At 31.4% G+C, this 12936-nt stretch overlaps 3 protein-coding genes across 3 annotated transcripts; 1 reads left to right on the forward strand and 2 right to left on the reverse strand.

The window, feature by feature from the left end:
* Positions 1–1036: 1036 nt before the first annotated feature.
* On the reverse strand, positions 1037–2581 carry LOC101265928 (dirigent protein 18-like). Its single transcript, XM_019213981.1, has 2 exons — positions 2509–2581; positions 1037–1698 (listed from the first exon to the last, which is right to left on the reverse strand). Exons 1-2 carry the CDS (start codon positions 2579–2581, stop codon positions 1037–1039), a joined length of 735 nt encoding a protein of 244 aa, XP_019069526.1.
* Positions 2582–4605: 2024 nt separating this feature from the next.
* LOC101256591 (ALA-interacting subunit 1) lies at positions 4606–5914 on the reverse strand. The gene has a single exon (XM_004239718.5). The coding sequence runs from the start codon at positions 5912–5914 to the stop codon at positions 4862–4864; it is 1053 nt and encodes a 350-aa protein (XP_004239766.1). The 3' UTR covers positions 4606–4861.
* A 2244-nt stretch (positions 5915–8158) lies between these two features.
* LOC101256286 (large ribosomal subunit protein uL29) lies at positions 8159–10384 on the forward strand. The gene is made up of 4 exons (XM_004239717.5): positions 8159–8317; positions 8632–8767; positions 9361–9517; positions 10112–10384. The coding sequence occupies exons 1-4, from the start codon at positions 8314–8316 to the stop codon at positions 10184–10186; spliced, it is 372 nt and encodes a 123-aa protein (XP_004239765.1). The 5' UTR covers positions 8159–8313; the 3' UTR covers positions 10187–10384.
* The last annotated feature ends 2552 nt before the right edge of the window (positions 10385–12936 follow it).

Raw genomic sequence — 12936 nt, forward strand, 5'->3', positions numbered from 1 at the left:
ATGGTTATATATAGCTTTATCACATCCTAATATAAAGTGGAGCTGATAAGGTGGTTTTGGTAAGGAGTGATCTTATTTTGTTGCAGAACACCAAATCCACTTGGACATCAGGTTTGGTTGAACCAACTCTGAATTATTTATTTTTTTCTGATTAACTAGTTATCTCTTTTTTTTTAATAACCGTGGTGTCCGAGCCAGCTTTTGTGAACTTCAACTAATTCCACGGATACCTGTCACCTCCCACCAACAACATGTATCAGTTAACTTACGACAGATGTTCGTGTATAGATATACTATGGACTTCACAGAAGCTTTCATCTTTTCAACTTCTACAGGCAGAGTTGCCATGTCTCGTTCTTTCTGTTTTTTCGAGCTTAAGAAAAATTCATAATTGCTAGCTGCAGAACGCAATTTAAGTTTCCTTCATAGATGATAAAATATTAAAATTTATCAGTAAATCTTGTTGAAGGCAGAAGAATACTCTGTGAACTTCACAGAATTCTGAAAGAAATGAGTTCCTAAACCTCAGAATTCTCCTTACGTATCCTAAACCTGATATATAGTATAAAATTCGAAGGATTAAATTGTTTTCTCATAAATAGCACATCTTCAAGAATCCTCATATATGTATTATCTATTCGTCCTCCAGCACTATTTGAATGTGCTCCTAAATTGGTCTGTTAACTGTTGACTTTACGAATTTGGTCAGCTGATTTAGCAATACTATGTCTGCCCCTACATTTTCCTTTGAATCTGAGCGGAGAAAGCAGTTTTGCCTATGCATGACTTAAACTTGATTTGCTTATCTAGTAAAATGTTTGTAGTCGGAATTTATGTGAGTTTCGATATAACTTTGAGAACTGTGTAAGATCTGTGCATTTTTCTTGATGAAACACTTTGAAAAAGTTCATTGTGACACTAATTGTAGTTTGTGTAAACATCTCCCTTTGTATTGACAGTAACAAACAATCAATATTACAACAGAGAAAGAAATTGCGAATTACAGTTCGATGATTACTCTAGCAAGTTACTAACTTTAACCAAGATAAACATTGATTGAAAGAATCTTGTATGCTTCTTCATTTTTGTTAGATGTTACATTGACAATCTTGACAGTAGCATAGCCATTTGCATCATGATACTTTCCGGTTCCTCCTATTACTGCTATATGTGATTCAAAAACATCGCCCTTATGCACCCCGAAAAACCTTAAACTATCTTCATACTCATTACCAAGAAAAGTAGTAGTCATCGCCATCATATGACTGCTACCGTCTTCTGAACTTGCTACATACATTCCTTGAGCTTTTCCCATCAAAGATGAACCGTAAATAGAACCTTTGTATATGTCCTCATCGATTGTTATTACTGTCCCTAGTTCTAATTCTTGAAGTGTAGCTATAGCTGGGAACGTCATGCTGATTCCTTCCAGATCAAGCGTGTGAGTCTGCAATCCGTTCATTCCAACATTTGGGTTTGTGTCGGTCAAGGGAATGCCTCCTAAGGGAGGGAAATAGCCTAATGGTTTCGAGAAGGGAAGTTGATGATGATGACGACTATTTACTCTTGTTGATGCAGGTCTTGATGAAGGGTGTTCTAGATTAAGAACATCTAGCATGTAAAAAGACGTTTCATGGCGTTCATGATGATGATGATGATGATTGTTCGTCGAGGAAGGATTGTTATTCAGAGTTCTAGCTGAAAATGATTGATTGCTCAATGTCAAGAACAAGAACAAGAACCAAAAAATGATTAGTTTGGTAGAAGACTTTAGCATCTTGATTGTTTGCAGAAGAGATTTCAATTAGGTTCTTTGAGAATTAAGTGGAAAAAAAGGGGAATTCTCTAATAATATTTTAAAACTTTTGAAGTGGAGTTGTTAATGTATTAATGAAGTAGTTAAACTTGTTATGTTAGTTGACTTCTAAGGTCCTAAGGACCATTATTTCCTATCAAGAAAGTATGAAGAAGAAAAAAAATATTTCTCTTTTTAATTTATTAATCTGATTTTGACTTATACGGAGTATTATAGAAAATAAATAATATTTTCAAATCTCGTAATCTTAAATTAAAAATATGTAGAATATACTAAAATGCCGTTTGATTTTGTGATCTTAACAGGTCTCAAAGGTAGGAATTCCTTGTAGATAATGAAGGAAGTTCGGATACTTTTTCGCTCTCAGTTATTATTGTAATTAACGAGCAATTTCACTTTCAACAATAACAACATGCTTAGTGAGACCCTCACTTTGGTATGAGGAGAGTCGAGTGTACGTATATCTTATCATTATCTCATGAAGATAGAGAGGTTGTTTTCGAAGGACCCTCGGGCTCAAGCGCATCAAATACAAGTAAAAGAGAAAGAAAACAATGGTGAATAATACAGTGTAGAACCTACAAGAAAGAAATAATACTAGCAACAAATTAATGTGAAAAATGAATCACAATACACAATATATGATGATCGGTAACAAAAGCTAGGCAAGACAACACTCTACCCCTACTAACCTTCTATCGTATTACGCAACCTCGACTCCTTTCTATCTCGAGGCATCTCCCCCGTAATATAAAGTTGTGTCATGTCCTCTCTAATCACCTCCTCTAATACATTTTCGACCTACCTCTATCCTTTTGCGTACCCTTAATTACAACCAACCTGTTAAACCTCCTCCATGGGGTGTTTGCGCACCTCTTTTTTACATGTGGCACAAATAACATTTCGAGATTCAATCAAATACCGTTTATCTTTTACATATTCTAAGTTGTTAATTATTATGATTTATAAAAAACAATTACGTTTTTTTCATTTCAAATATTATATGCTACTCTTCTATATCGATTTACGTGGCACCGATATAATTTCAAAAATCATTTACATTTTTTGTCTTTTAAAAGTTTAAAATTGTTGATTATTGTGATTCACATTGCTTTTTATAAAAGAGATGAATTGTTGTTTATAAAGTTCTTACTTGCCTCTGCACCTCTACTCGAGAAGGCTATACTTACGGTAAATAAAAGTGTTGAACAAAGCCAATCGTTGAAAATGACAAAGGAGTTGATGAGGCTCCCTCGAGCATCTCCTAAATTAGAGATGATATATGAATCGTGGTCAATAGAACGGAGCCAGGATTTTAAACTGTCTATATAACTATACTTTAATAAATACTCTTGTGTATTTTAATTTGCATGTCATAGTTTGAATTTTAAGATCAAACTTTTATTACTCTTTGATCATGAAATTCAAATATTTTTCACTTTATATGAAATTTATGGAGTCGGGTAACGTTTGTATGACTTGAAAAATAGTACATTTTTATACATTCCATTTTATTACAATAATCAATTTGACTAACTTTTCTAAAGCTAAATTGATTCAATATTTTAAATATGAAATTTAGATATTTAAAAGGTATTCGAAAAAATAACAAGTTGCAATCCTTCTAATATTAATAACCGAAGAAATTCAAATTGAAGGTCCAAACAGAACTTTAGATTTATATCAATTTGATTTCAAATCATAATTTCATATCGCTGGAATAAATACTTCATATCATTTTTTGATAGAAATAAATCAAAAACTAAAACTATATGCATGAAAAACTCATACACAAACAGTTACTAGAAGACACAAGCTTTGACTCTACAACAAAACTAGATGGTAGAATGCTCAAAGCCAACAGACCTTGTAGACATGTTTAGTTACCTCTAATTAGGGGTCGCGGGATCCCAATCATCTCACCATACCCCTCGATGGTAACCTATAGATAATCTACTCGCACCATAGTGCGTAAGACAAGAAATGAACAGCTCCATCGAGCAACTACTTCCGTGGAGAGTAGTAAACACATCATTGCATATCATTGTTTCCTAGCAAGTCGAAAACTATATGCAGAACATTTCAATAACTTGTACACGGATAGCTACTACAAGATGTAAGCTTTACCTCTCACCAACCTAGATGATAGAATGCTCAAGCTAAACAGACATCATCGGCATGCTAGTTACCTCCTGGGATTCCGATTCCACGACAAATAAGTTGGATCTCCAAGTTGCCTTGGCTTAAACTAGATACACAATCATGAAAACCATAGCCAGAGAGAAACACAATCCACCAACAGTAAGATAAGCAACATCATCAGTCCAACTAGTTGTAGAAAGCACAAGCTTCTTCTTGCCCTCGAAACTATAAGGTCACGTTTATAATCTACTTGCACCACAGTGCGTAAGACAAGAATGACGACACTTCTCAAAGGAAAAGTACTTTCATTACATATGCAGAACATTTCATAAAGAACTTGCGCACACAAATTAGATATTAGAAGACACAAGACTTGTATCTCACCAAAATAGATGGTAGAATGCTCAAGCAAACAGACTTCATGGGCATGCTTGTTAAAACCTGTTTCTGATTCCACGATAAATAAGTTGGCTTAACTAGATACACAGTTATGAAAGCCATAGCAAGAAAGAAACACAATCTACCAACTGTTAGATAAGCAATACCAAAGAAAATCGTTCTTTCCACCAATCCAGCTAGCTGTAGAAAGCACAAATTTCTTCTTTCCATCAAAACTATACGTAGCGTAAAAGTATTGCAACATCACATTTATAATCTACTGGCATCATTCAAGTCCTTTAAGCAATTACTTCCATTGTACATACATAATTTTGGATAAACACTTAACAAAGGGAAAATACTTCATTACATATCATTGTTTTCCTAGCAAATTGAGTTTAAAAGTATATGCAGAACATTTCAAAAAAAAAGAACTTGTAGACAGATAGCTGCTACAAGACACAAGCTTTGTCAACATCAACCTTAGATGGTAAAGCGCTCAAGCCAAAAGACTTCATTTGCATACTAGTTACCTCCCGGGTTCCGGTTCCACGACAAGTATGTTGGATCTCCAAGCTGCCTTGGCTTAACTAGATACACGATCGTGAAAGCCATGGCCAGAAAGAAACACAATCCACCTACAGTAAGATAAGCAATACCAAGAAAATCATTCTTTCCGCCAATCCAGCTAGTTGTAGAAAGCACAAGCTTCTTCTTTCCATCGAAACTATAAGTATTGTAATTGTTCAGCACCGTCACGTTTAACCGTTCACCCGCCTCCAGATCCACTTCTATCTTCCCATACAACTTCCTAAACGTCGGAAGTGCAGCAGTTCTCATCCAAACAATTAGATTTTCTTGCTTGTCCAACGATTCATTCGTAAGCTTCCCACCCCCGATTAGTGTCCCATTCTGAAAGTTTGACGGAAAAACATCTTTTCCAAACTTATGATCCCTATCACTCTTCCAAGCTATACCATTTTTGTTCACATCCAACCGCTTATTAATATTATTAACAATACTAAAATTATAAGTATCATTGAACAAACTCCAAGCAATCAAACCACAAGGCACAATTGGTAAACCATTAACACGATCTTCGGGGTCACAAGTACCAGTATCATCCCTTCTACTAGCACTTTTCAACTGCTGATCACTTCGACTTTTAACATACCTACGATGATTCTGATAATAATTCTCAAGCTGATAATAAATATAAATAGGCTGCTTCATTTTCTTAGGCACAGTCAAAGTCCTAATACATGTTTTATCAAAACTATCATTTGTTATAAACCTAATTTTATCATTTGTCATATTCGATGGCACACATTCAGAATCATAACGATCAACAATTTCAACAACATCTCTAGATGCTAAAAGTGAAACAACCCCAATTGGGATAAACACAATACCAACAAGTAAAAAAACAGAAATCACCCATTTTGGAGTTAGAATCGGTTTGCAAGCTGGAAGTTCCTGTTGAGTGAATCTTGAATACTTGGGTCGGTTTGAATTTCTTCTAATTGAAGTATTATCATCAGATCCAGCACCCCCAGTAGTTGAAGATGAAGGGTTCATCTTTCTTTTTTTTCAACTCAAAATCAACTGAAAACACAAAATCAGTTGAACCCAGATGAATTTTTGAGAAATTTTTGGAGAATCTGAAGAAAGTGATGATTTTGAGAAATGGGTTATCGCTATAATTAAGGAATTTTGATCGGAAATCGGAATATATGGAGAGGATTAGCTGTATATTTACTCGTTTTTAGGGATTTTGTTTATTCAAGACTGCCTGCTTTTGACTTTGAATAGTATTAAAACGACGACGACTTGATCCACGTTTACGTTTCTTTGCTACTCCCTCCGTTTCAATTTTTTCGATCTACTTTCCTTTTTAGTCCGATAAAATAATATCATCTCGTCTGTTCATTTTTAATTAAGATAATTTCCTTTTCTAGGATTAAATTATAAAATTTTGACAAACGTTTATAATGTTTCTATTCATATATTAATATGCAAAAAAATTATATAGTTTATGATACTTTTCACATCATTTTTGAATATTTAATTTTTTTTTTTGTTTAAATATATCGAATTGTTGTAAACTAATTTTTACTTTAAAAATTAGTCAAATTGACTTTCGAAAAATGTAACTTGACAATTAAAAGTGAACGGAGGAAGTTCTCTCTTTGTTTTTATTTATATGTCGTTCTTATTAAAAATAGATGCTCAATAATATTGTCATTTCACAAAATCCATGCATAAATAACCATCATTATTCATATTTATCCTTGAAATTATGAATTTGACCAACATAAAAAAAAATTAAATAATTAATTTGATCAATTTAATTACTCAAAATAAATTAATTTATGTTCATTCAATAGATCACTGAATATAAATAACGGCACAATTTCAAACGTACCTAATTTTTTAAAGTGCGCATAATCTATAATATAAATAAAAACGAAGAGCGTATTATACATAATATATTTGTGTTTTAATATATTTGATACAAACAACAATAAACTCAATGTATTTGGTATTTCCATTAAGTTCGATGAATCTTCGACTGAATACAATTAGTTATAGTTAACATGTTTTTAATCTAAAACTATTAAATCTAATAATTTCGTATTATATTAAAATCAGATAAATAAATTTAAACGGATAAATTTATTCTAGAAAGAGGGGCGAAAGTTACAAAGAAGGTTCTTGTGATTGACGAGTAGGTAGGGTGGCTACCATAAGAGTAAATTTTCCAAAAAAATAATAATCTTAGATAGGGTGACCATATTATATACTTTATTTGTGTTTATATTTAACTTTAAAATTAATAAATTGATAATCAATGTGAAAATAAGTTAATTATGGTTAACAAGGACGGACGTACTCTTGATAATAGTGTCACAAGTTATTCTTTTATCGAAAAATTACATGTATATACAGAGGTCAAATTTTTATTATATATATGTATATAAGTATTGATATTTTTTAACACGAATTAAAAATCTAGTATAATAATTAAAGTTATATTGTCATGTAGTGGTATAATAATTTTGGTAATGTACTTATTTACAAGTTGACTAGGTTCATGAATATTGAGTTACAATTTTTAGAAAATTAATAACAAACTTCATTTACGAGCTTTTAAATTGATACTATTATTAGAATTTGATAAAAATAACTACTGAATGTTTGTATGACTAAAGTTGAGGCTTTTAGAATTTTTCTTGTTAAATAATTCTATAAATAGAAGGAAAAATATTAAAAAGTTGTTAAATTTTGTATTGAAAGTCTTACGATTTCAATCTCAAACGTCAAAAGTAATTTCCAAGTGGCTAAACATGCATGACTCTGCAAATTTTTAAATGTAATTTTTTATTATTTATTTTCTAACCGATACACATAAAAAAATGAATAGACATATAGAGAGATCACGGTCAGAAAAGTTCAATGAAAAATGAAATACCAGAGTGAAAGTTAGCTAATTAACCAACAAGTCCTGAATTTATTATCCACGAAGGTATACTTAGGCTCATTAAATAAAAGCACTTGAGTTGAAGATCAATAAGCAATTATGATAAGTCGATAATTAGCTGACAATTACGAACCCCTTAACTAGGTTACACTAAAATTATATAATTATACACATATATTACATATAATTTATACAATTTTCATCTATTTATTATTGAAACAAATTGTATGAACGACCATTTAGGTTAATTCTTCGATTAGAATAATTTGTATTTTTTTTGCATGTCGATCGATCGATACGGGCTAACCCTATAATTTAACTATATGGGCCAACTAATTACTAGGCAAGTCCAGCCCAAAAGAGAACTTAAGACAAAGCCCAGTATATAACCCTATAATATTACCCCAAATTCCCTCTTTATTCCATTTAGGGTTTCAGAATCCACATTCACGAGCCGCCGCCGCCGCCTCAGTAGTACTCTCCGCCAACATCAACAATGGGTATGTATACTCAAATCACTGTAAAATCGCTAATCCTGAATCAATTTTATAGTTTTTGTTCAATTTTTGTGATTTTTACGGTTAAAAATAGTCTACCGTAGTGATTTTCCGTTGAGGTATACTTTGATTGATTGATTTGTTACATTTTTGTGATTTATGGTGAATTTGAACGTAAACGGAGGGGAGTTGATACAGAGGTTTTGTGTAGCTGAAATTGTGGTTAATTTGGAAGTGTGGAGTAGTTGATTGATTTTAAGCTTCGTAAATCTGATGTAGTTTTAGTGGTTAATTTTGTGTTTTTGGTGAAAATGCAGCCAGAATCAAGGTTCATGAACTGAGGAACAAGTCGAAGCCTGATCTATTGACTCAGTTGAAGGATTTGAAGGCAGAGCTTGCTCTTCTTCGTGTTGCGAAGGTCACTGGTGGTGCTCCTAACAAGCTCTCCAAAATGTATGCGTTCTGTTTTTGTTTGAGTTAGTTTAATATTTGTTTGGATTTAGTATGATTTTGCTTGAAATTTGTATATTGTAAGTGATTAGTGTGATTGCGAAAACATACATTTGAAATGAGCTACATGTACATTACTTATTTTAAATTGCACTGCAAATGCACTCGGTATGATTTTAACAATACTGTTCTGTATAGTTGATGCATTAATTGCGAATTACTTTTGAAGTGTTGTCCTTTTTCCCACTTGACATATATAATCAGTCAAGCTAGTGAGTGATCGAGAGCATTGCTAGAAACCAATACCATTGTGAATCAATTTGTATGCTCCGATGACTTGTTATAAGGGAACGTTGTTATCGTAACATCATAGGAGTACTTAGTATTGATGATCATTTGAAATGGAGTGGTGGTAATTATTCTCACCTTATGCAAGAAAAACTTAATTGGTGGTGTGTTTTTCTTAGTTTGGTGACTAAACAATAGAATGAATCAACAATGCAAATGTTTTGGCTATTATCAATTTGAGTGATTTATGGCTTTGTTTATACTTTTGATATTCAACCCTGATTATCTTAATGATTGTGTGGATGCAGCAAGGTGGTAAGGTTGTCTATTGCCCAGGTTCTGACTGTTATTTCACAGAAGCAAAAGGCTGCTCTTAGGGAAGTTTACAAGAACAAGAAATACCTGCCTCTTGACCTGCGCCCAAAGAAAACTAGGGCCATCCGCAAGCGTTTGACCAAGCACCAGGTAATCCTTGATCTTTGCCTTTAACTAGTATTTACGCACTTAGAGCTATTGAGCTTCTGGGGTCATAATTTTGCAATGCATATGCTACTCTTGGTTCTATTCATGGTTCCATCTATCCTGATAATGGATTGGTTAGTTTTTGGTTTAGTTTAGTATTTTGTCTTTGCTCCCAATTTATGTCGCACACTTTCCCTTTTAATCTATCCCAAAAAGAATGTCACCTTTCGACAGTAGAAACAATTTGACTTTAAAACTCTTCTTTTTACTCTTTAATGATACGATTTATAGCCACACCAATGGCTAAGGTTCATTTCAAGACCACAAATTTCATTAGTTCGTTTCTTTCGCAAACATTACCAACTGCTTTGTCAAACAGTGGCATATAAATTGGAAGGAGGTAGTACTTTTTTTGCAACATTTTTTCAAATAATTTTAAATAGCGATGGGGGAGTAGTAGTGTAGTGTATGCGGCTTATGATTACGACAGGCCTTCTATTTTCTAACTCAATTCATGTAAGGAGTTTGTGATGGATGCTATGCTGCCACAGTTTTCTTAATTTCTCCTGCATGAACTTTTACTCTTTATCTGTACAGGCTTCCTTGAAGACGGAGAGAGAGAAGAAGAAGGAGATGTACTTCCCTTTGAGAAAGTATGCTATCAAAGTGTAGGCTAGGATCTAATTTCGCAGAAATTTTGGTGTTTGAATCAGGATATATATTGGTTTAAACCATTTATCATGCAAATTTTGTTTAGTTTGCTTTCGTTTGGTGCTTATGACATTAGAAACATGACTGATATGGAGCTTTATTTGATCCTAGTATCAAGTGTTTGCCTATTTTATGTTATTTAAAGTACCTTTTTCATTAGGTATCTTGTGCCATGTTTGAGGTTTTTATTTGATCCTAGTGGGTTTTAGAAGTCTATTTTGACTTTGGTTACACAAATTATTGCTTGATTAAGTGGGTTATGTTGGTGTTAGCACCTTGAATGGAATTCAATTAATGTCATATTAGTACACAAGTTGATATATACTTGTCTTGTGCTCACACTTATTATTCTAGGATATAGCATGAAGTAGCGGCACACGTTCGTGTACATTAGTTTGATATTCAAGTGTAGAAGAATAAAGGGTTGAATTTTGAATCGAGTGCCAAGTAATCCTTTAGATTGAGTTGTTTTCTTAACTACGAGGTCTTGGATTTAAATCGCTTCTCCCGAGATCTAATGTGATATGAATTTGAATTAATTATATTTTAATGTATGTACTTGGGGTTTCTTAGGTATCGCGTAGAATTAGTCGATATTTTAATTTTGGTTTATACATTACAAAATCTATTGAAAAATCACATCTCTTTTATCGCTACTTAGTCATAGATTTGAATCCATTAATTAGTGGTGAATATATAAAAACAAACATTTTATAGTGATCATCGACGTGCCATTTTTTTCGGAGGATAATAATGGAAATTGTGATCTTAGATGATTGGGGGTTTATACAATCGAACTGAAAATTGAATCAAATCGCAAATTAAGTTAGATAAAAAAAGATAGCCTAATGATTTGGTTTGGTAGTAGAAAAAGAAATACAAATATACTTGGGTTGATTTGGTTTTAACTGTTAAAGATCTATTTGGGATCGAACCAACTCGATATTATATATATACTATCTAAAATTTATTTTATATATAAAAGAAATTACTTTGATGTAATTTTTAAATATTATTTAATACGTTTTCGTAACTTTTTATCTCTTCACATATTTTTTCAAGTTTTTGAGATTTCGAATTTTATATGGTCCAATAAAGGTTATAGTCTAGTAATTCTAATAAAGCTCCATTTGAAATTAACTCAATACTAATATTAACAAAATAAATTAATTCAATTCAACCCTAAGAATGATAACAATGTTGAATATTTGTTCTTTAATTTTACATTGTTTTAGATATTTAAAATGCATAATCTAATTTTGTTTTTCTTTAATGTTTAATCATGTAATTAATACTTATTAGACTTATTTTATCATGAGTTATAATTTTAAATTATGATTATTTTCATTATGAATTTGCAATATTTATTTTATATAAATTACTATTTTTTATTGAATATTTTAATGTCATCACTTATCTCATATTTGTGTTATTTTCTTAAGAAACACCTTAAATAGTTGTATTTTGATTGGACTTACGAAAAATATTTGGAGCACAAGTTAATTATATGTTTGTATTAATAATTTAGATCAGAGAAATCCAAAAACCTGGGAAAAAAGTCGAGATTTATTAGTTTGGTTTGATTAGAAAATTCGACACAAATACTTTGGTTTGGTATTTGAAAAATTCAAACCAATCTGCGGTTGAAAAAATCCAAAAAAAAAACTCAACTTTTTCTTAGTTTAATTTAATTTATAAATTTAAAAATTTTATACAAATAATCTAATTTAATATTTAAAAAAATTCAAACTAATCCGATCACATACACACTTATGTGCAACCCTCAAAATTTTCTTCTACTTTTTTTTTTGTCTTTTATGCCTTACATTATTCGAGAATTATTGAATTGGTCCAATACATTTTGTTTTAGTAACGGTCAAACGAAATTATTCTAAAATATATAGTATTATGTTAGTCATTAGAGCAATTATGAGGATAAAATATGACTTAATTTAGTTATCTAGTAGAAACTAACTAGTGCAATTTAGTTATCTTTTTTTATTCAGTTTTATAAAAATTTAAATGTCGATTTACGCACACGATATAAACATAAAAATACTAAAAAGAGATTTGAAATTGTTAAGTAATTATCCCTCTTAATGATTACAAAATAATGTAGGTGTAGAAATTTATTATTAATATTGTATGTTAGATATGAGAACAATGGGGATGAACGAATATAGGTTTGACGTTTTTTTTAAAAACATTATATTATTGATATTATTAAAAACTTGGAGATAAATTTCATATTTGATGATTGAGTAATGGTTCCTAGGATTATAGTATAATGATTAGAGGAACATGATATAATATTCTATAGTTTAGGTTCTTGAAATAGGTTAGTTGGTGTAGGTTTATCTTTTGTGGTTGAATATTGGACAATATTATATTATTATTCAAGTTTTAGATATATCGAGATAGATAATTAAATATATTAAATGTATTATAATAAATAAATTATTTCATTAGAGTTATGGTATTTGAGGAGTTGAAACTCAAATTCCAAGCTTGGAATATAAGAAATATGAGACTTGACATATTAATTGAACTCAAGTCTCAGAGTGATTGTTCGACTGAAGCAAGTGACTTTCTCAACTTTTGTTAAATGTATACAGTCGTGTATTATATATGTGTTGCAGAGCAATGTGATTTGGTGATGGGTTGACTTGTCCAAATTGAATAATTCTAATAATGAAAAAAGGATAATAAGA

Source organism: Solanum lycopersicum, chromosome 5 (genome assembly GCF_036512215.1).
Source record: "Solanum lycopersicum chromosome 5, SLM_r2.1".
NCBI classification, from domain to species: Eukaryota; Viridiplantae; Streptophyta; class Magnoliopsida; order Solanales; family Solanaceae; genus Solanum; species Solanum lycopersicum.